Here is a 23,547-nt window from a genome sequence, read left to right on the forward strand (position 1 = left end):
GCACCAGAGTATGCGCTCTACGGCCATTTGACCGAGAAAAGCGATGTTTATAGCTTTGGTGTGGTTCTATTAGAGATGATGTGTGGGAGGAAAGCACTGGACTTGTCATCCTCTGACTCACCAAGGAAATTCCTGATTACAGAGTGGGCATGGACACTCGTGAAGTCAGGAAGAATAGAAGAAGCTTTGGATCGTTCAATGCTGGAAGATGGAGATGCTGCAAATCCCAACGCAAAGGCAGTCATGGAGAGATTTGTCCTGGTTGGGATTCTCTGTGCTCATGCTCTGGTGGTTCTAAGGCCTACCATCTTGGATGCACTGAGGATGCTGGAAGGAGATATTGAGGTTCCAACAATTCCAGACAGGCCACTGCCTTTCAGTTATTCCTATAATGTGTTACAGTAATGGAAACACCTTTTGCTAATCATTCTCATTGAACAGCACACGGACACTCTCTTAGCCTAATCAGAAAGCAGCAGTGAGGATTATTCATTTTATTTTATTTTTGGAGGAAATGCTCTGAGGTCGGTAGAATTTTCCAGAGCAAGACCTTCCTCTCATGTAAATTGTACATTCTTATTCATGAAAAAATGTATATACGACTGTAAAGCAAGTCTTCCATTAATTATCAAATCGTTCATTTTAACGAAAAAACCATTCCAGTTCATACTGAACTATTGAATCCTGAAGCTCGCAAGTTTCCGAAGGCACATGGAATAGAAACTCTAAAGAAATTGGAATTCTCCTACCGTGCACTCACAGCACTTGCAGAATATCCACGAAGCAAAAGAGAAAAACCACACAAGTGAAGCGCTTGAAGACAAATAGCACCACATGCAACAATATCAGAGATTTAGCGTTCAACCGCTAGGATAGAAAACTGTCTTATAGTTCTTTCAAATTCATGGATTTACAGGGGAGAGACGGAGCTGAGAGCCCAACATACGTATATCAAAAGCTCTGAGCGTTCTGGGCAAGTCAAGGATTCAAATTCGCATCCGTTTGCCATCACTCCCTGGCACACTTATGTCAGTGACATTGCCCCCGATTGGAGCCACTTTTTGCCCCTGCATCCGCAAAATAGAGTTAAGTTTGCTTAACCATTCTAATTCTCACCTGCTAGAAAAATGCACTTGTCAAAGGTCACAATGTATGGCAACCTTGTCAGTACACTGCTACCATCACAAGTTCATCTATCCCTGCCACACAAGAACTTGAAGGGGAATGGGTTGGTCCATGTGACAAAAGAATCCAACATCTCACTGTTAAAATTCCGGCCTAAAACAAGCACCAGAAGTGGCAGAAAGATTAGTTAAAAGTTTCCTAAATTAAAAAATGCCACATATTTGAACCTATCAGCATTTCTTTAATCATATCACTTCGGACTCACTTTTCAGGGCATTTCCCATGCTTGTTTTAAGCTGAAACTTGAGGAAGTGCTAGGGATATCACATGGACCCGACCCCCCCCCCCCCCCCAAGGTTTTTGATGTGGCAATTCATGACAGATAAAAAAAATCATGTTTTGCTGTTCCTCATGGAAGGACCTGTAGCTATTTATATGATATAAATAACAACTTCTTCAACTGCTCCGAAACCAAAAGAATGAATGCAAGGACAAACTTACTGTTTCATCCGGAACAATTGCATATCTCTCTGATGGTGAAACCCAAGCCTTCCCTGCTCAAATAGAACCACTGAAGGTGAGTAATCCCAGCGAGAGATCATATACCAAGGAAAGTACTTCAAATGCTCAGGCCAGAATGTGCATAGCCAATGAACCTTCAGAGAATTACCTGATAATGATTCAACCCTCGATGATTCTATATATTGACAACTAGATCCATCAACACTCAAAGCCTCTATAATCTTGGGAATATTTCTGCAGTTTCCATAATAAGATGCTGTGACTTGAAACTTATATGCAGTTCAACTAATATCCAAATTAACAGTTAGTGATGGAACTCAGGTTTTTCACTGAACTCTTCTTTTTTCTCTTTCATTTTTTTTTTTTTTGGGGGGGGGGGGTGTAGGGGGACAAATAACTTGGTTACATTCAGCATAAAACAGTGAATTAAAACACAAAGAACTGCCTATGAAAGTGAAGTAACTAAGTACTAACAATTTTCAATTACCCACTAATTCCTGGTCCTAACCCAGCTAATTACATAATAGAGATTCCCAAATATTCATGCTTAAAGGAAAGTGAAGGAACAAACAATGTTCAAATTCTCCATTAATTCCTGGTCCTAACCCATATATGCATGCCAAGCAAACAAGTTAACTGCACGGTTCAAGGTCTGAACAAAGATATTGGGTTAATGGGATATATATTTACATTCAACAGATTCAACTTGCTATAATCCACTGAAAGTAAAGAAAATCCATCAAACCAACAAATGATCTGTACTAACAGTGACCCCCCCCCCCCACCCACCCACCCACCAAAAAAAAATGTTTTATGTAATAAATCAGTAAAATAAGACTCACCCATCAAATACTGAAATCTAATCTTTAAAGATGCTTGAATCTTGGCCAAAATAATGATCAGAGAAAGAAAAACACTCATCAGGCTGATTATTCATCCATCCCAATTGCACTAAACATTATTCTAATACTCGAAGTGCACTTGACACTTCAGGCATCAAGTGATTCTCTAAAAGAACATTCCGATGTAATAACTGGTAAGAAGCCCTTCCACAATGCCCAGCAGAAGAAGGAAAAAGGAGAAACCAAACCAGCTGCCTTTGTGAGCCTACAAGTGGTCCAAAATATAAGAGGATACCAATTACCGAAGCAATCTCTTCACAATCATCATCCTGGATAGAATAAAATAAAATTCACTTTCCTGATTCATATTATACGTCTCAGTTCATTCTCCAACTAAAACCTCACAAAAAATTGCTGTTTCCCTAAAGTTTTCTAATATCAGTTCCAACAAAATTCTGTCACCAATTCAACACACCCCATGACCCCCAAAAAAAATTGTCACCACTACTAGATGGCTGAAGCTTTCTTTCATACATTTTCAATTCATCTTAAAGTTTTTCATAAGTTTCAAGCTGGCAAAACCAGTCTGCTTTTGTTCTGTTCACCAACTAAACTTTTCAAAGAAAGGTGAAAGTACTTACTATTTTTTCACATGAGACCTGCCCCTATTCTTCTTCAATAAAATTACCATACCAAGAAAAAAAATCACAGGGAGAATAATTGTCATCATCACTATTATTATTATTGGTATCTCAGTTTAAACTGGCTCTATATCAACAAAGCAGTGAATCTAAAGGGTCAGTATTCAATGCAGTCTGGCAGTTGCTAAAGAGCTTGTACAAGGAAAGCTCTTTGCCCTGACCTAAACATCAAGAGACCAACATCCATTATAAAACAACTTAAACAGGCAAACACTATGTGCATGGTGATGAACAATCAAAAGGTCACTCCAATTTTGAACATAGAAAGTACATTTACCGATCGATAGAGTCACCATGCCCAAGTTGTCCATTTGTACCCCTACCCCAAGAATACAAATTGTGTTTTTCTGTCATAGCAAGTGTGTGCCTCCATCCACAAGATATTTGCACTACTTTCTGCAATCAAATCCAACAAAATTTCAGAAATTTACAGTGAGACACACATGTTCTCAGCAAAGCACGCAATCCTAAAACAAAGAGCTAAAAGCAGTGAAGTCTTCATACAACCAGAGAGAGTAGCAAATTGAGCTATTCCAGTCAGTCTAAAGAGCTAAGGAAACAAGAATATGCCTGTTCCAGTGGAAACTTCACTTGCACCGGAGAGCAATGGTCATCATTATCACCAACACCAACCTGTCCAAACTGTAAGCAAAATTGCGATGAAATCTTAGCAGCAACCAACAACTGAAGCTTTCAGTAAGATATGACATCTGAAGCAGTTTACACAGAGAAATCATATCAGGCAAAGAACCAAGAGGCTTGGCATGTGACCTGGGATAGTCAAAATACTTGAAGGTTCCCAGACACTTGACAGCAAAAACATTAACAAAGGATCCAGTAAGATCTAGGAAAAGAGTTCCACACCATGTAAGCTCCAATAAATCAAAATAAAAAACAATTACAGGAAATCAAGATATACTTCTGGAATTTAATGAAACAGACAGTAGTGCTCTTAACGTATCTTTCTAAACAAAGCATCAACTTTCAACATCATTTGTATTATTAACAGACTATAAAATTGTTGTTGAGCTACAGTTGTATGATGTATTCTATAACCATGTGCTCCAACAAATATAGGATCATGCTTGCATTAAAACAAGAAAAATTGACCTCCCACATGTTCTATTGGTTTTTTTTCTTTTTCTTTCAGGAATGGTAGGGCTGCGGGGGTGGTATGTGTAAGAATACATCTGCAAATTCCAAACAATGAACGTTGAATGAGCACTTGACGTGTGTTTGCATAGTACCTTTTGTACATCTAGAAAAAAATCAAAGTATTGTTTTTGGAAGTAAAAGACAGGACTTCAATCTCAAATTCCCAATTCTGCAAAATTTATCAAATGTGAAAATTCACCCCCCCCCCCCCCCCCCAAAAAAAAAAAATCTGTGGCTCTACATCCACTCAGGTTATTTCAAAATCTACAGCAGTTGTGTAATTCCAAGAGGCCAGTTCTGATTCCTTTCAGTATCCATTCATCCTGTTCCATTTGTCCCCTCCTTACCCGAGGAGACTAGGAGAGCTGCCATTCAAGATCAAATGCAAATCAAATAGTTAAAATGATGCATGCCCGGTGTCATTACAATGCAAAGCATGTGCCAGAGGTGAGAACACCGCTACAACTTGACTGCTTTGCGATTTGCATTACACACTATTTCATCCCTCTGCCTCTTATAAACCTTCGGATCCATTTGTGTACTCGTGTGCATTCATGTCTCTCTTGTCTGGATTGCTCTAGTGACCCCAATAAGCACGGGTCCTTTTTATTAGAAAATACAGCCACAGCGGTCTATAGTTTATTAAATAAAACACTACATAATTGTTATTACTTACTGTTTAAAGAGTAATGATTGTACTTTTGTGTGTGTCTGTGAGAGAGAGAGAGAGAGCCCAGAAAAGGTGTAGCAAACTGCAGCAAAACAGTGTTGATGGAAATTTGACACAGGAGAATCCATACAACTAGCTCATCCTACACAGATAAAATAACGAAATGGAAGTCGTTCCAATCTAGGTCACCACAGAATGGTTGACTGTCCTAAATAAACCTTCAAAATGAATTATCTGTATCCAAGCATTATATTGGATATGAATGAATCATGCAACACTTTGTCAGTATAGAATGTGAATTGGATACAAATAACCAAGAAATGAGAAGTGCAAACCTTATTCCAACCCCAGCCATAAAGTCTTCCATCGGATGTTACTGCCATCGTGTGGCGCCAACCACCAGATATCTGCACATATTTTGAGCCTAGCAATATAAATAACCATTTCCAGAAAATCAATGAACAATATTAGTACAAAAAGGGAAAATATTCCACATATTTAACAGTATATACTAAAACATCAGAGTAGCCCATGAAATATTTCTTACTGCCATCAAAGTGGAGATATCAAATAGCTTATTGTCGGTAAAACAATGTTAATTACGATTCATTGGATATGTAACAACAGACTATTTAAACTATTTAAGATTTTGAAGCATTTTATATTTCAACGGGGAAAAAAGGAGTAAATTACTTGGAAATCTCCTCTGTTTTCGGACAATTAAGTGAATATACTCTGTGTTTTGGCAATTAACTATGTATTCCCTGAAGTTATTGGTGTTGGTACTTGGTAGAAAACGTATCATAACTAAAATACCTGTGTATAGAAAGTTGGATTCTCCAAATCAGTGGTCAACTAAAAGCCCTTACACATAAGTTAAACGACAGGGTTGTTGTACCCATCTTCTTGCTCAGGTCTCTGAGTTCTGCTTACGCTGCATCAGTAGCATCTTCCATGTCTGGATTTTCTAGCCAGAATTGGGAGATGACTGTGCTGCTAAAAAGCCTTGGTTAATCAGAGATAATTTGTTTCTCACTGCTTTAAACCATAAAGGATTTAAACTAATCAAGATTCAAGTTCTGAAGTTCTGACAAACAGTAAGAGAAACAAATCACAAAGCCAAGTTAAAAGGAAAAGCAAAGCATATCCCTAGAGAGATGCTTGTCTAGTTGGTGAAATGAGAACAAGTACAAGTAATGCAGCACTGCTTTTCAAGGAGGGTGCTACTATGTGGTCTGAGATGCCACTCAGTCGGATCTTGGAGGTGGCAGCAAGTGCTCCATTGTCTGAGTTTCAACCGCTGCTGAAAAGCCACTGCCTGCCCACCATAATAGTCAACAAATGACAAAACAACCACAAACCACCACCTTCACCAATGCATCTAAAGATTCAGTTATTCAGCTTTTGCTGGTTCTTAGACTTTGTTTCATGATTTATTTCTTTGAATGGGGGACTGTTCCTTCGGAACCCTGCTGGGACACAGTAACTGTTCAGTTATTTGATTTTACAGGTTCAATCCAGCATTCACTTCCTCAATCTTCCCACTGTCAGACTAGCTAGATTTGCAAATTAGATTTAGATTGGCAAATTAAGATTTTTTTTTTCTTTCAAGGCATGGAAAATAGGAATTGATCATGGGACTGGAAATAAGGGGAAAAAGTAACTTAATCAAGGAAATATAAATCACATTGGCATAGTAAATTATCAAGGGTATTTGGTCACTAAGATTGTAAATTTTAAATTTCACAATTCACTAATCATGAAATGCTAATTGACTGGGAATAAGTGAAATACGAATAATTGTCAAAAACAGTGTATTCATTGGAATGTCAGATAACTAAGTGGATGTATGGGGAATTTACTCATAAAGAGAGAGAGAGAGAGGGGGGGGGGGGAGGGGGACTCATATGGATAGGCACTTTCTACCCTTCCCCCCATGATATATGACAATAGGAATTTCACTGCAAATAGAAGTCCTGGATGCAGGAAATAGCATGTAATAACAACAACAGCAACTCCTCAAGTCTAAGAAAAAGCAAATGGAACCAAGCAGTTGAATTCTGACTCAAACCAGGAGAGAAAGAGACACTGCAAAAATCAACCACTGCCCAGCACAGTTGGTGAGATGTGATGCTCCTAAAGCCCATACTCCCAAGAGATCAACCTCCTTGCCATTACCTTCTCCCCACCCTTTACTATGGGCAGGAAAAAGAAAGAAAAGAAAAGAAACAACAATGATAACAGATGCAACTTAAGGACCACAGAGGAAATAATTAATGGATTAATTACCAAGTCAACAAAATGGATACTGACCCCAATCTTTACAACTTCATCAGCTACTTAAAAGGAAAGTATTTCTTTTATCAACCCAAGAAATCTAAATCCCTTCTGGGTGTCAATTAAGATGAAATGGGCTGAAAATTATGCAGGATGAGAACAAGAGGTGACCTGAGAAATGAAATCACCATGCAAAGCTTCCACCTGTTGAGGAACAAGGTGATCCTTAAAGTCACCATGTCCCAGTTGACCATATTTGCTCCATCCATAGGTATATAAAACCCCAGAAGAAGAAACAGATATTGTATGCCGCCATCCGCATGCAACCAGAACCATTTTCTGTCCCAAAAAACACAAAAAATAACAACCTTAACAGAAGGACTTCAAGATTTAAATTCTGTAATGAACTAAAATATACAAGGCATGGTGGAATTGTGGAAGTAGAGCATCAAATGCCACATTAGTTTAACTAAATCATGGAAAATACTTTTGGGAAGATGAGATTAGTCTAAAATGTCAACAACAAAATGGTTAAAGGAGAACAGGTAGCCAAGAGGGATGAAGACAGTTCAGGAATAATGGAAAGTTTCTCTGGGGTTATGAGTTATGACTGTGTTAGTAACATTACTCATTTGGCTTCTTCAGCTAATGAACCAACAATTGAAGACCTAGGTCAGCAAATTACCTACCAGGAAAGCTAGCAAAGGCCTTGTACCATGAGTAAGGGTGCTTTTCCGTGGTGTGAGTTAGATCTATTATTTCCCTTGTTATTATTCATTTTATTTTTCAGGACTTGGTGCCCCATTTTTGCAGCACACTGAACGAATGAGATTAGCCCGAATAGCTCACAATTTTTTATCATTGTGCACTGCAGAACAAGTTGATTCTATGACCGCCTGAATGATGCATATCGGTTTTCCCTAAAGCAAGCAATCATTGGTTCATAAAAGGAGTAAAGTTGCAAACATATAATTCTTTGGCTTTTCTTCATACAATTTCAGGTCATATATTATATAAATATAAACCAAGAGTGAATCAATAGGAGGCTTTTTCACCAATTTAGCATCTCAGGGTTCGAAAAAAGCATCATCGATAAAACCAAGGACGCATAGAAACATCTCTTCAGCATTCCAGTCAAGCTGCTAAAGCCAATAAAGCCCTGTCATTCGTTACACTGATTTTTTGCACTGGGCTTTCAGACCCATTTCCACAATAAAGTATCACATGGAATACTTTGATGATATTCTCTAATCCTACAATCAACTGTTTAAAGAGACAACCGTAAACTGTAAAATGGAAGTCCATCTTCAGTTTCTGCTCCAAAAATGTAAAACATCATGCAATATATTCAAAGAGCAGCTGATCTCCACACTCCACAGGAAACATGATTCAAAGTTGCATGAAGAAAATGGCAACTCAGAGAATGATTAGAAGATCCAGTCAAGAAAAAAGATCCCAAAAAAGGGGAACAAGGATCTTGGCTTATAATGACGTACTCAAGTACAACAAATCTTAAGTTATCAACTTGTTACGTGTCATCCAGCATCCCCTACACTCTCTCTAGGCTTCCTGCTCAATATAGTTGTTGCACACCCAATCAAGGCTAGTATAGAAAAGGAAGTGAGAAAGAATCCAACTCCCTAACAATAGAATCAAACACGCAGCTACATACTTCTTGTTCCTAGTGCAAATCATTCAACAAAAACTATACAAAGAAACCCATATCCATTATTTGATCATATTTTACATATAAAGAGGGAGATTTTAACATCAATCCGAAACTTTTTATGGAATATTATTAAGTACTTATCACGTTCCCAAAACCAGATCTTCCCAAAGTGAATCCACAACCTTCTTGATATCGGCAATTCCTTCATTTTAAGGATTACTCATCAGTGATGTTAAGATCTTCAAAAGCACATGTGCGACAAGGGAATCGACTAATGTTATTCTGGTCATATCGGCAAAAGAGTTCTAACAATCCCAAACCCAGATATTACAAATTTAAAGTATTCAAACTGTTACAAAAGCCCTAAACCAATCATAGTAATTAAAGGGAATAGAGCTTAGAAAAGAAAGTGGCGTTGGACAAATGATCAACATACATCAACAGTAGAAACATGCTGAGGGATTGAACGATCATTTCTGTCACCCAACCCCAAGTTCCCATATCGACCCCAGCCCCAACCATAGAGCTTGCCATCTTCGGTGACTGCAGCAGTATGTTCAGCACCAGCTGCAATCATTTTCACAGAAATTCCCTACAAAATGGAAACAGAAAATTAAAAATTAAAACAGTACAACTCCAAGATGGTATTTTTTACAAAACAAACAGAATATATTTAGAGGTCCTTAACTTTTGGAGGAAATAAAATTGATATATCCAGCAAGAGGTCACAGGACTAAGTTCATTTCAGGTAAAGCCTGAAAGGTACTTTAAAACATACAAGAAATTCTGTACGAGAGTGACTGCCTATATAGCCTTCCAGATCTCTCACCTTGCCTTTATGCAATTATGCTAACAATATTCAGGAGTCCTTGAAGTAAACATAACTAAGTTAGGCTATTCCAGTAGATCATTTTTTTTTTCCGCAGAAGGGAAAATCATATGGAGTATTTCATTGGCTAGGAATACAGAGTATGTCTCAACTAGAGAACTAAATATAAGCTGATAAGAGTGTATCCATCTGTACCTCAGTTACAAGGTTCTACGCTTCTACAATCAGAAAGTAAAGTCATTCTTCTTCTTTATAGTTTGTAACTTAGTTATTTATTTATTTTTCTTACTTCAATTTTTGGTAACACAATAGGAAATCAATTACATTTCACATGGAAAAAACAGGAGCATCCAAAGCGGTAACAATATACAAGAGAAACCAAGAAGCCAAGAACTACTTCAAACTCACATTAGAAAGAACGAGGTAAGATTCTAAGAGGCTATAATAAGCCTGTTTGAGGAGAGTCAACACATTTAAAAGGGACCAGAGGCTACAATTAGCCTATCCTGTGGGGAATCAAAACATCTAAATAAGAGCCACAGGCAATCTGTTTTTTATTTCAAAGGAGACGGAATGCCAAGTGTGCTGGAATGATCTGGCATTGGGTGTCCATCTCCTGAGTCTACACTTCAACCAAACTTCAACCAAATTTGATTTGTAGAATCAGCAAAAGCAAGCTTGCCCACATGATCACAAATATCTAACTGTCAAACCCACTCAGATTGAAAAGGCAACAAAAGCCACCTGTCGAGACAGCAGGAGTGAGTGAGGATCCAAGAACAATTCCTTGAGGAAAAACGGCAGCTGAAGAAGAAATGGTCGAAATTTCATGTAACATACTCCTAATAATATTGTGTCTGCTTGGAATTTTCCCCTTATCTCAACGGAAGTTTTCTGAAAGAAATTGCCCACAGAAAGAATCATATAAGGGAAGCAGAATTTGTTTAATTTCCATGTCTTTCAAACCTTCAGACACCTTTTTTTCACTTTCATCATAACTAGAGTTTCTAAAGGATGTAAAAGCAAAGTTATTGTGAGATGAAGGGAAATAGGATTGAAAAATCTGCCCACCATTTCTGACCCTCATTTGGACGGTAGGGGAGTACACTCATTCCATCTAACCTATACAGGGAGATAATGATAAGGACCATATCACACAAACACAAACACAAAATACAATCAATTTAGCGTATTCCCTGCATGTGAATATTAGTTCACAGGCTGACCACCACACTACAGGCCTCGCAGTAAATTTAACAGCCTTAACCAATCCCTTCTTTAGAGGGGTAAGTGTAAAGGCTTCTTTTGTTAAGGCTATGCAAACATGGTAAGGATAAGAATTCTGCACCATCTAGATTTTAGATATACCAAGAGGACAAAACCATTGCCCAAGCCTACCTCCACTTTTGCCACTGGATGGTAAATCACCTGCTTGGAAGCATTCTGCTTTTCTTTCGCCTAACTGTTTCTATTTATGTGAAAACCCAAGCAATTTTTTCATAAATAAACATTTATTTGCCTATTTATTCCCCTTTCCCCACCATGATGCAGATCAGGAGAGAGAGGTGCGGAAGTCTTTATTTTTTAAAAGGGATTTATCTGAGCTCCTGCATATCTCCAAACCAGCCCCAGCAACCCCTAAACCCCCGAAAAGAATTGCATATTGAAAATTATGGCTGACCTAAAAGGGAGGGGGGGTTGGAGACCAGACCAAAGTCAATCCCAATGATTTAGGCATCTTTAATATCTTCCTTGTTCGTCTAACAAGCATGGGGACCCCAAAATCTACATAGTACCAATAATCTTATTAAACAGTTAAATCAATGAACAAAATCTAGCAATATGCTGCACCTCAAACCTCAATGCCATGCATGTTTTAAACCTTTCCCTCTCTTCATGTTTTTAAGGGTTTCTTCCAGTACATTCAGTTCAAATAACTAAATGTGCTAAAAAGGAGCCAAAATCATAAGATTCTAACTTGTGGAACAAAGTACACGCGCAAGTTGGGTGGGCTGGCCAGGTTTTCAAAAGTCAGTCCCAACCCAAGACCACTAAAGCCTATGCCTTACCTTACCCTGCCATTACTCACCTCAAGCTGGGTCAAAGCTGGAATTGGCCTAACACAGCATGTCCAGGTTCAGGCTGTTCAGCCATCAAGTCCACACTGAATCTTTTAATGCTTACCTCAAAATATATAAATATATTTTTTCTACAGAGCAAATTAAAGAACCAGGGAAAACTCAAACTTTGGCGTAATCAGTAGTTATAGGAGTTCCATCAGGACAACCTAATAAATCCCATAAATCCTTTGGGCATGGATTTCCAAACACGGACCAGATTGTGGGCTAAAATTTCGTCCTAAAAGATGTTCAGTAAAGCTTGATCTTCAGTTCTTTGGGCCTGCAGAGGTCCATATGATGCAATGTTACATTTACTCAGCCATCTAAACAACCAGTGAAATGAAAGTTTAACTTGCTTCTGTAGTTCCATAAGATAGTTCAAGTTGCTTAATTTTCAACTGCAGTTAGGCTTTATATGCTACATAAATGGTCAAATCAAGTAAAAAAAACCACTACTGTAATGTCTCTCGCAAAAGAAAGTTGGCCCCACAATACCTGGAAGGCTTGAACTTTTTGTGGCACAAGGGAATCCTCAGTATGTCCAAGACCAAGTTGGCCATTTTGATTTCTCCCCCAACTTTAAAAAATGAAAAACGACAAAAGTAAGAAAAAGTCAATGCATAAAACATGCCTTAAAATTTTCTTCAAACATCAAAAGAGACAAATATGTACATCACACTGAAGAATGAAGAACAAAGAATGCTACAAGACTGTTCAAAAGCAAATATGATTCTCAAATTGATCAACAACCTTTCATTCACTATCAGATAAACTCATGACTCATGAGACATAAAAACCACAAAATTAAAAATCATAAAATTTGTTACTAGTAGAAGGCAATTCAAATAACATGTAATATAACCATCCAAAGTCCATATTAACAGACTAGCATTTGACCCTCCAAACAAAGAGACGCATAACAAGAATATTTATGAAGCTATAATGATTGCAAACCCTATTGGACCAGTTCTTTTTGTGGTTGGACCTGAACCAATTGAACCATTCTATTGATACTGCATCACCTAAGCCACAAAAATGTTAAATGAATATAAAATATTAAACAGAGTAGATACAAAACAAAACTGAGTAGTAGCATTTGTAAGCGACTTGAAGTTATATAAAAAATAAAAAGTGTGTCGTGTTCCAATGTTTAAATCTTGCAAGAAATGTGTAGCATTCTTCAATTTTTGATATACTAATACTAATAGTATAAAATTTACAAAAACCTGTGTAACAGAGCTGAACTATCCAGATCATCGGTCTGCCCATCCAGGTCGAATGGACTGTTGACAAGGTAGACAGTTTTGGGGGGAGAATGTTATAGATGTCAGAACATTGACATTAGTATTCATTCTACTCAACACTATCTATCCAAGCAAGAACGGATATGAAAACTGCAAAATTGAGTAGTAGCATTGGTAATTGATTTAAATTTTAAACAAGATGGTGAAAGAGTATGTGTTCCAATATTTGAATCTTGCAAAAAATGTACAGCATTCTTTCATTTTTTATACACCATTAGCATAAAATATCAGAAAACCTGTGCAAGAGAGCTGAACCATCCACATCATTGGTCTGTGTATCCAGCTATAATGGATTGTTGACTAAGTTGACAGTATTGTCATTAGTATTCTAGCCAATACTATCCAACCAAGCAAGAATGGATATGTAAAGAAAATGCACAAACGAATACCAAATTTCCTAATAAGATCAAAAGTGATCATGTTGGACGATACACAAACAGTTACATTGAATGCTAAGGCTAAATTTTCATATTTAAATAGCATTTTTCATCCAATGAGATGTAGCAGTCCAACACTTTAAGGTGAACCACTACCCAGAGGTGATGAACAAGAAGCATCCAACTGCAAAATCAAGGAATCCATCTTAGAACACCTGAAGAGCAAGGAAAGGGAAAGGGCCTCAAGTTAGGGAGGAATATGAACATAAATAACCACAAACCTCTGCACCTCTCCTTCCATAGTGACCGCCAAGCAATGGCTATCCCCACATGCAATTTGCATTATCTTCAAACCATGTAAAGCTTTGATTGGTTGAGGAGTAAACAAGTCACTAGAGTTGCCATGACCCAATCTTCCAAAATCACCCCTACAAAAGAAAAAGAAAAAGAAAAAAATCAAACAACTATCAGATGCTAGTACAAGAACAAACTGCAATTGAAAGTGCTGTATTAGATATTCCCAAACATGTTGAACGGATTGACTGAACATACAGCATACCAAAGATAAGTTAGTTGATGAAACAACGATGACATGAATTTTTATGTTGATTTCAAATTATTAAATTTAAGCACAAAATGGCTCTCTCATGTACACACCCATACCACATAGTCAAACAAAACTTCTATTTTCTTCTTGTTCAATTTGCCACTTTCAATTTTTACTTTATTATATTTAAAAAACTAATTGGCAGTCACAAAATTGTTACAGGGCCCACCCAGAATGTGATGTTCAGTAGATGGTCACTGAGATAACCAGGTCATCTCAGGTTTGGCTAATATAAATTGGGGTCCAATTGGAACACTCAATGTAGCCAATGCTGAAACAAAAGGTCCAACCAAGGTTCTACAGACAACTACCAATCAACATTCATATCTGGATTTAGACTATCCGGATCTAACCAATTTTCTGCACCAAGTATAAGTTCATTTCTCCACATAAGAGAGCTCCTTGCCATAGAGGAACAATCTAAAAGAATATCTAACCTTTTCAGCTGATGGAGTTCATATAGCCAACCAAATAGCTATAGCAAGGCTTACAAGTTTAATTGAGTTGGCTATATCCGTCAGCATTAGCCAACACATTAGCATTTCCAAACACAACGCTCGGTAATAAGTCAATCTCCATAGTACTCCCCTTGCAAATACCCGGAAAAGAGTACTACAAGAGCTTGTTGTTCTATTAGAGTATGCTAACGTTTTTTAGGAAAGTTCAGAGGCCTCATAAAGTGTTCTGAGATTCAGAGGAAGAGTTGTGTTTCATTATACGAAGACTTTGATCTTATGTAAGAGAAGAACAGATTATATACAGTATGAAGAAAATCCTAATAATGCAAATTTTTATTTTTTTTTTATTTTTTTCCCTTATTTGGACCGAGACCGGAGATTATTAATTTTTTATTTACTAAGAAAAAAAGGCTAGTATCACAGCTTCCAAGCTCAAAAAGAGACAGCCTTAGGAAGAATAGCAACAGGAAACATTCCTAACCCTAACTCCAACCCAAAAAAGAATTGGCAAGGAAGACTGAAAAGACAGTCTCAATGGTGCAGTGATTCCCCAAAGCACACCTGTGATTGATTAACAAGTTGTTTCGCTACTACCTAGACCATCAACCATTTCATTACTCTTTTCCTCCACAATTATCCATATACAAAACTTTGATTCGGATTGAATCCTTTTCTCATCAGCTCGGCTTTTCTGCTAAAAAAACCATTGAAGAACAACACAGATATCCAACACTTAGATCACTGCAAGTTTACGTAACATTTCTTAGAGTGTCTCCCCACTTCACTGAGGAAGAATGTATATGAGAGAAAATATAATGCCAAAGATTAATAGAGGGGGATATACATGAGGACAGCAGTTTTGCTTTCTGAATTTGTGATGGACACAGATTAAATGGTAATACTCATAAATACCACACCAAGATGTCCAGATGACGGGAGGAAGAGAAAAGAACCTTAAATACATATAATGTATTAAAATAGAACATCACAAGTTAGAATATTGTGAAGCAAACTAAAAAACATTTGACATGTTATTTTTCAATTGTAAGAGAATCTTTAACAGATAATTTCCCAACACTCCAAGCAAGATATTTGTATCATGACATTACCTGGAAAACAACATTTAAAACAAGAAACTTGTTTCCAAGTAAGAAAATTATTGGAAGAGAAATAGATATTAAAAATGCCAAGGGAATAAAATATTGTGTATGATGGTATGGAGAGTTACAATAGGCTTACACACTGTAGAATGTAAAGGTACAACACATTCTGCCCAGCGTTTCTAAAAGGAAAATTACCAATCAGATAGTTTAATGGATAAGGAACACACCATCCCCAACTATACACTTGCATCATAGCTTCTGAGTATGCAGTGGTATGATCAGCTCCACATGTAACTGAGACAATTTCATGACCATCTAACGCACTTATTTGGGTGGGGGAAAGTCGATCTTCAGCATCTCCATGGCCTAACTGTCCATCCTCTCCTCGTCCCCAAGAGCAAACAACATGGCCAGCTGTAATTCATTGACAGATTATGTATGTTTTATTTGTATAGGGCATCAATTACATGCAGATACTAAGTGAAGTTGGAAAACTCTTGGTGCATAAACCACATCTTATTTATACCCAAAAAAATAAAAAATAAAAGGATAAGAACCTTGTCTAACAGATATTGTTGGTAACACTTTCAGTACCAAATTGGCGAATTCACAATACAAGCACAGATATCATGTACATGAGCAATGATAACAGATGGATCCATTAAAATTAGCACATTTTGTGATAGATTTAAAAGACAAAGGAAAAAGTATCGCATGGATTTTGCTTTTTACATGCCCGAACTAAAAATGAGTAAGTTGGTTATCTCACACAGAAACCTCAGCAAGAACAAAAGGTCAACTTTTCAAGATATAAGGTCAGAAGTGATCTATAGCAAAAGAAGCAATGGTACTTAAAATCAGAAATTCAGTGTTGCCAATTGCCATAGCCAAATCACACAGGAATATTATAAAATGGTATTTGAAATGTAACATTGCCAACATCCATCTACATTTTCCTTAAAAATTACAAGAATCAATGGGGAAAAAATTAAAAAAAAAAAAAGACATCACAAATATTTTTTTTTGGATGAATAGGTAAATATATTAAAGAAACCACGCCAAAAGGGAAGAGCCCTCTGCACTGGATAATTCTTTTTAAGGGTGGGGAAGGCTCATTAGCAAAGGGATGCCTGCTCAACTCTCATTCTGCAGTAGGGATAGTGTCAAAAAGAGAAACTCCAGGATTTTTTGATCGTTTTTATTTTGCCCTACAGACAACGAGGATGGAAATTTTTTTATCATTATTTCCTGATGCCAACATGAGGAACCAAGACTTGCAGCTTACCCAACAGAAATAAGATAATAAATGCCTTGCAAAACTCGAAGCAAGGGAGCTGACGTTTGAATATGGCCTATAGACTGGTTCCATATACTCCATTAACCATAACATCGGATCCCAAGCAGCAGTGTTTCGGTTCTATCTGTAATGAACCCTAGTCCCCAATAGAAATCCATTTTCGTATCTCTCACACTTGTAATCAAACAAAGAACAACGCAACCCAACAACATTCATCGTCATAATGTGAATAAACCCACGAAGTTAAGCTAAAATTTTGTAATTTTCTTCGAACCCAAAAAAATTTAAGCAAGAAAAAGGAAAACATAAAGAACTTCAGACTCACTGAGAAGAGCAACAGAGTGAGTAGCACCGGCAGAAATAAGAACAACCCGACGAGCTGTTCCGGTGGCCGAATTCATCTCTTCGTCTGCCATAGCTAGTATGGTCACTCTCACTCAAGTCACTTCTATAAATATCTCAACGACCCTTCTCAACCAATCGCTTAAAAATATCCCTTGCTCACTCTTTCCAACTTTGCAGAAAGTGTCAGAAAGAGTTAAAAGGAGACTTCGTTCATCAGAGAAACGTTTAAGCGATCCGAGAACTGGGTACTCTGCAGAAACAGAAGTGGCAGTAAATGGGTTTAACAGCAAGGAGCGAGTTAATGCAAAATGACCACCCATTACCAGACCCCAAATGGCCTGATGTGGGAAACCAAGCGTCGGCATCTAATGTTTGACTTCTCATCTGAAAAACTCCCTCTGCGGCTCCCACAGTCTGGCGTGCGTTACGGCGCAAATACCTCATTCAATGTTCTCGAAACCTATTCGTTTTCTGGACCTTTCTCTCTTTTCGAACGTCAAGTCGGTGCATTTCACGACTCAGACTCATGGAGACAATACCACAAAAAACCAAAAACGAGTCGTGTAGAAACATTCAGAAATAAACTTTTTTTTTTTTTTTTGACCAACTAAAATTTATATCTTTAACAGTTAATGAGGGGTATTTACTAGTTTTACAGTATCATCGAAACACTTCAGATCATCTCGAGATCATCTCGAGATTGGGGAGCACGGACTTTTCAAATTTCAACCGTAAATATACAGTAGGGTTCACAGGTGAAATTTTGAATTTTTTTTATTTTTTTCAAAAACTATTTTTCACTTGTGGGCCCCACTGATTTTGTGGTCGGAAAGCCGTCTGGTGCTCCTCCTACAGGGAGATGATCCCAACTCTAAATCTTGCATCTAGATGTAAGGTTATCGTTAAATATTGTGATTTGCAAGCAATGTGCAACATTTTGACAAGTGGCGAATAAATAATTTCATCAACATTTTGGCCAAATTTTTGTGTGCTAGTTTCGAGTGTTTGACGTCATTTTTCATTCATCCACGTCAACAGTTGATCGACAAATATGGGTTTTCAGTCCAATGACCGAGTGGAAGGCAATCGAAAAATAAGGAACCAGGAAACTATGATGGGTTTTAGGGATCTTGAGGAGTTCTAAAATGCAGAGAAGCTAAGTACCGTATTATCTGGTAGAGACTCTAATGAGGTATTCTTCCGGCCGATCAAGGATGGTCTGAAATGTCAATCGGAGAAGAGAAGCAGCAAAAAGGTTTTTACCAGATTCTAGTAAACTCTTTGGTTCCCGTCGAAATCAATATCTCGTGATTTCGAGGATCACCTGAGTTTAGTTTCACCCTCGTCTCCTTCTCTGCTTCCCCTTTTTAGTTGCAAAATACAGATCAGCATAGGTTATATGGTGCATTATCCAAACTCTCAAGTGTAAGATGGCAAATTTCTCTTATTCTTCTTCTTCATTTATCTCTCCATAGCAATGACAATGAAGTAGCAACACCACAACCAATAGTGTTTGTAAATCCACATCCAATAAACGTCTGACAATGGTTGAGGCAATGGCGGTCGCTGCAAAGGATCTCAAGCTCCGTAAAGTTTCGGTTATTTTTTCGCTAGTTGCTGGAAAATTGCCGAATTACTGACGGTTTTCCAACAATTTTTGGAAATACCAATTTCGGTAGAGAAAAAGTATTGCCCTTTGGCGAACCGGCCCAAATTCACCAAATTTTAGCGAAATGTCTTATTCTAGTTGTGATAGAGTAAACAGTTGTACTTGCATTGGTATCGATATACATCTCAATGATACAACAATGCAATTGAACCCGATGTTCACACATATTACACTTTTAGGGGAAAATCTCTCAATTAATGTTCAATGTATTATAGGATACAATCATATGTAATATTCTAATTCAAATGTATTCATCAAATTTATCATAGCTCTTTAATTAAAATATTACAACATAGTTGAATCTTATAATTCATTAGGCACTCATTAAAAAAGTCCATCAGAGGAGGGGGACTCAGGACTAGTACCAAAAGGAGAGACTGGTGGAGTGGTGGATGGCATCCAACTTCTATGGTGGCTAGCTCCTATTATTATTAATATGAAATGTGATCATTTTAGAATGACGGAGACGGATGTGAAGTGATAAATATAACTTTTTTTCAAAGAGATTTGTATCGTATACAATATTTAAATTAAAATATTAGATGTAATTGAATCCAATAAGTTATTGTACACTCACTCGAAGAGTACTTCAATGAGGCAGCGTTTGTTTGCAAAGTGGAAAAAAAAACATGTGGGCCTTATACGTAATGGGGTGAAGGAAAAATAAAGGAAATGAAGGAATTTTGTGGAAGAACGTTAATTGTGGTTTCGTTTTTTATTTTCCACACTGTCACACAAAGTCTCATATATTTTATGGAGTTTTGAAAAGGCAATGGTGAGAAAGTTAACTTGCCACCTTACCAGACAAATTTCATTAATTTAAGTAGAGCTGTAAATGGATAAGATTCGGCTCAGATATACCGGTATCAGAATCCGAATTAGATTAGCAAAACGAATTCGGTAGAAATTTGGTGAAGGCATCCGAATTCGAATCCAAAACTTTATTGGATATCCGATAATAATCCGATAACTATTCGATTATTGATTGGTGATTGTCTCTCTTCTTCTTCTTCCCTCTCTCTTTTTTTTTTTTTTTTTTTTTTTTTTTCCTTTGGTTACTGATTACAGGTTTCCGAATCCTATTATCAGTGATTTTCTGAGAAAGGTGTTTAATACTTTGCTCTAACCGGATAATTTTTTTTTCCGATTACCTATTACCGGTTTCCGAATCCAATTATCATCAATTTTCAGATAAAAAAAATGTTGAATACTTTACTCTATCCGAATAATTTTTTATCTAGATATTATTCGATCTGATAAGCAATTATCCGAATCTGAATCCAGTTGTTTAGTGGACGGATATGAATATTTTACGGTAAATTTTTGTTTCCAATACCAAAACCCTTAAACGAATAAGAATTTGGAGTCAGATTTTGGCTATTCAGGTTTAAATTTAAAAAAGCTTGTCTCTAATTTTTTCACCCCAAGCAATTAAATAAACCATAATTTTATGATTTAATAAAAAAAAAAAGTTAATTTTTTTCTACTTTTTTTTTTTGGGTAAATAGATTCATTAAGTACAGGCTAAAGCTAAGGCTGAAGAATTAAGCCAAAAATAGAAAAGAGGCCAAACTGTCGAGCCCATAATTGACAGCACCTTCCATGCTAGGACATGAGCAATCACATTGCTTGACCTAGAAATTACCCTTTTCTTCTCATTCTACCTTTATTCATTTAAACAAAGTACCTCGAGAGACTTTGAAGTTAATTGATGTCAAAAATACTAAAAATCGTTTGAAGGGCCCAGCTATAGTTTATATAGTAGGATATGAAATGACTCACCATACTTACTGTTAAACTGTCAACTATCAAAATGCAAAGGACACAAGTAGATGTAAAGTAACTTTTTTTATTTTTTAAATAGGAAAAATTAAATACTCTTTGTACAATCTAATCCTAAAAGGACAAACGTGGATGCTAACCGTGAAGTGACGGTAAAAAACAGCTTTTTATAGAAGTTCAGCAAAACAGTTACAGCATGAGATTATATCATGAGAATCGTAGAATAAATCCAATAGAAATAATATTTACCAAGATAAAAATCAATACAGCAATAGTAATACTTAAAAGCTGCAACATAGCCCCAAATGGTTAGGCAAGTGATCATGGACCACGTTTAGAGTCTGGTTGAAAACGATGAATGCGTTCATTAATATATTGCATTAAATTTGGAGACTGTGCATCCAAGTCTAGGACAAAATTAATTGCCAACAATAAAAATGCGTTTGTTTGATGGAATAAAAGTGGGGTGAAAAAATTATTGAAAAAAGTGTAAATTTCTTACTTTTCCCTTAAATCTTAAAATTATAAATTGTTTGGTTGTTTGGGGTGGAAAAGTGAAAGACAAGCTTCATTGAATCAAGGAAACTTATGTAATAATGTGGCAGTCAAACTTTCCCACTTCAAGTCATTTTAAAATCACACAATTTTGGTGTAATTTTATGGAAAATTTTGAAAAAGTAAAAAATATGACCCACCATTATCACTTTTTTCACAAAACCCTTTTTTTCTTTCCTTCTCCCTCACCCTACTACACATGGGATTTTTGTTTGCGGCTGCGGATAAGTTGACACGTCATGGTAAAAAAATTACGATTTGGATTCTACCAAATAGATTTTTATATGTAAAATGTTTAACATATTACAATTATTCATCCCTCAAACTTTCTAAATTTACAAAAGCAATCCCTGCTCATCTCGATGAACAAGAATCCTAAACTTCATCCGGCCATACAAGCTCCTCTAACCCCTCCATCATTGACCTTGGCTTTGCCGGAAACCACTGATGGGCTCTTTGGATTAAGTCGGAGCTGCAGAAGACGTGATCGCAGACGATTCTTTCTCCATTGAAGAGGGATTTGACTACAATCTTTGACAGCGTTGAGCCAGTTGTTTATCTCAAGTTCCAGGACATCCCAACCCATCTTACGAATCTGCGAAGAGGTAAGACGCTCCACTTCTACGAGAAATTACAAACGCTTCCAAAGCTAGCTTAGATGATGCAGTTGCAAAGAATCCAACCACTTTTATAAATACTGTGTTCTGCATAACTGATTTGGGTTGTTCTATCGGACCCAATACATTCATAGCGATGCAAAACATCGTGGAAGCCATTAAGCTCAAGTATTGATCAAAAGGCCTAAGCACCCAGATCCCAGAATTTCAAGTGTTCTTCAACGATCATGTCTCAAATGATTTCAACACACTCTTTACTTTTCTTCCTCTGGACCAGCGATACTATGCAACGGGTGTGCCAGGATCTTTCCATGGTCGCTTGTTTCCCAAAGCCTCTCTCCATTTGGTGCACTCATCCTCTGCACTTCACTGGCTCTCTAAGGTGCCTGATGAGGTGCTGGATAAGAACTCGCCGACATGGAACAAAGGAAGAATCCATTATGGAAGCTCAACTCAATTTGCAAAGGACATTCAATCCTTCTTGTTGGTCAGAGATGAAGAGATCGTCCCTGGGGGGCTTATGATACTGAACATGCAAGGTACCCCAGATGGGATTCCTTCTTCACGAACAGGGATTTTTGTTCTTTTAGATCTTCTGTCATCTTGCCAAATGGATATGGCCAAGTTGGTAAGTCATTTGGATACTCATGATCAGCTCATTATTTTTTGAGCAGAACTAACCTAATCTTGGTTAACCCCAAAATGTTAAACATGATCTTATCTGTAGGGATTAGTGAGTGAAGCTGAGGTAGTCTGGTAGATTCCTTCAATGTACCAGTGTACCATCCACGTTTCTCATGGTCTTGTATATGTCGAATGGGTTAGAGGAGCTTGTATGGCGGACAAAGTTTAGGATTCTTGTTCATCGAGATGAGCATGGATTGCTTTTGTAAATTTAAAAAGTTTGAGGGATAAATAATTGTAATAAGTTAAACATTTTACATATAAAAATCTATTCGGTAGAATCCAAAGCATTCATTTTTTTACCATGACGTGTCAACTTCTGTCCGCTACACATGGGGCCTTGTTTTTTTTCCCACTCTTTTTTTCTCCCCCCGGGTTTGTCGCGGCGCCCCCGCGGGTGAAATAGAGTATTATGCTTGGTTTCTAAACTTTTTAAATTTATATTAAAATCCCAAAATCAATCAGTCATCCGCTCATCTTTTGCAAGAGAAAAAAACCCTATTTTCCTAATGGTTGCCTTAAATTGTATGATAGAGAAATTGCTACAACGGTGAGCTGAACCTTAAATCGTAGCATGGCGAGAGAAAACAAAAAATATATAGAGCACTTGTAGTTTTTGGTTGTTGTAATGATTCAGAAGTAAGAAAGGTTCAAGTTTCCTCACAGGAAATTGCACGTTTTTTTTTTAACTTTTTTTCCTCTCTCTGTTCCACTTTCCTCACAAATTGTATTTTATAGACACAATGAAGAAATTTTAATGTTACTATTTAAAAAAAAAAATTAAATAGCCCATGCAAGGACAAATGGGACAAGATGAATATAGGGTTTACTCATTAATG

At 37.1% G+C, this 23,547-nt stretch overlaps 1 protein-coding gene and 2 pseudogenes across 1 annotated transcript; 2 read left to right on the forward strand and 1 right to left on the reverse strand.

Annotated features, from left to right (window-relative positions):
* Positions 1–78: 78 nt before the first annotated feature.
* LOC149008854 (putative receptor-like protein kinase At1g11050 pseudogene) lies at positions 79–405 on the forward strand (annotated as a pseudogene).
* Positions 406–597: 192 nt separating this feature from the next.
* On the reverse strand, positions 598–17,913 carry LOC149008855 (ultraviolet-B receptor UVR8-like). Its single transcript, XM_089160677.1, has 12 exons — positions 17,382–17,913; positions 15,987–16,173; positions 13,873–14,019; positions 12,406–12,487; positions 9,398–9,553; positions 7,464–7,631; positions 5,351–5,422; positions 3,761–3,832; positions 3,468–3,586; positions 1,796–1,881; positions 1,627–1,679; positions 598–1,067 (listed from the first exon to the last, which is right to left on the reverse strand). The coding sequence occupies exons 1-12, from the start codon at positions 17,470–17,472 to the stop codon at positions 987–989; spliced, it is 1,314 nt and encodes a 437-aa protein (XP_089016803.1). The 5' UTR covers positions 17,473–17,913; the 3' UTR covers positions 598–986.
* A 1,044-nt stretch (positions 17,914–18,957) lies between these two features.
* On the forward strand, positions 18,958–22,849 carry LOC149008856 (loganic acid O-methyltransferase pseudogene; annotated as a pseudogene).
* Positions 22,850–23,547: the final 698 nt, after the last annotated feature.

The sequence above is a fragment of the Hakea prostrata genome, chromosome 7 (genome assembly GCF_041222555.1).
Source record: "Hakea prostrata isolate BN-2017 chromosome 7, UWA_Hpros_2, whole genome shotgun sequence".
NCBI classification, from domain to species: Eukaryota; Viridiplantae; Streptophyta; class Magnoliopsida; order Proteales; family Proteaceae; genus Hakea; species Hakea prostrata.

Bases quoted from the DNA above. Each gene is read 5' to 3' on its own strand.
- LOC149008855 (XM_089160677.1), bottom strand. From the start codon at position 17,472: ATGGCAGACGAAGAGATGAATTCGGCCACCGGAACAGCTCGTCGGGTT. The intron at 9,554-12,405 runs GTATTGTGGGGC...TCCATTTTGTAG, and splicing joins AAAAAGTTCAAGCCTTCCAG to GGAATTTCTGTGAAAATGAT. The intron at 5,423-7,463 runs GTCACCTCTTGT...AAATATGTGCAG, and splicing joins ATGGTGATTTCATTTCTCAG to ATATCTGGTGGTTGGCGCCA.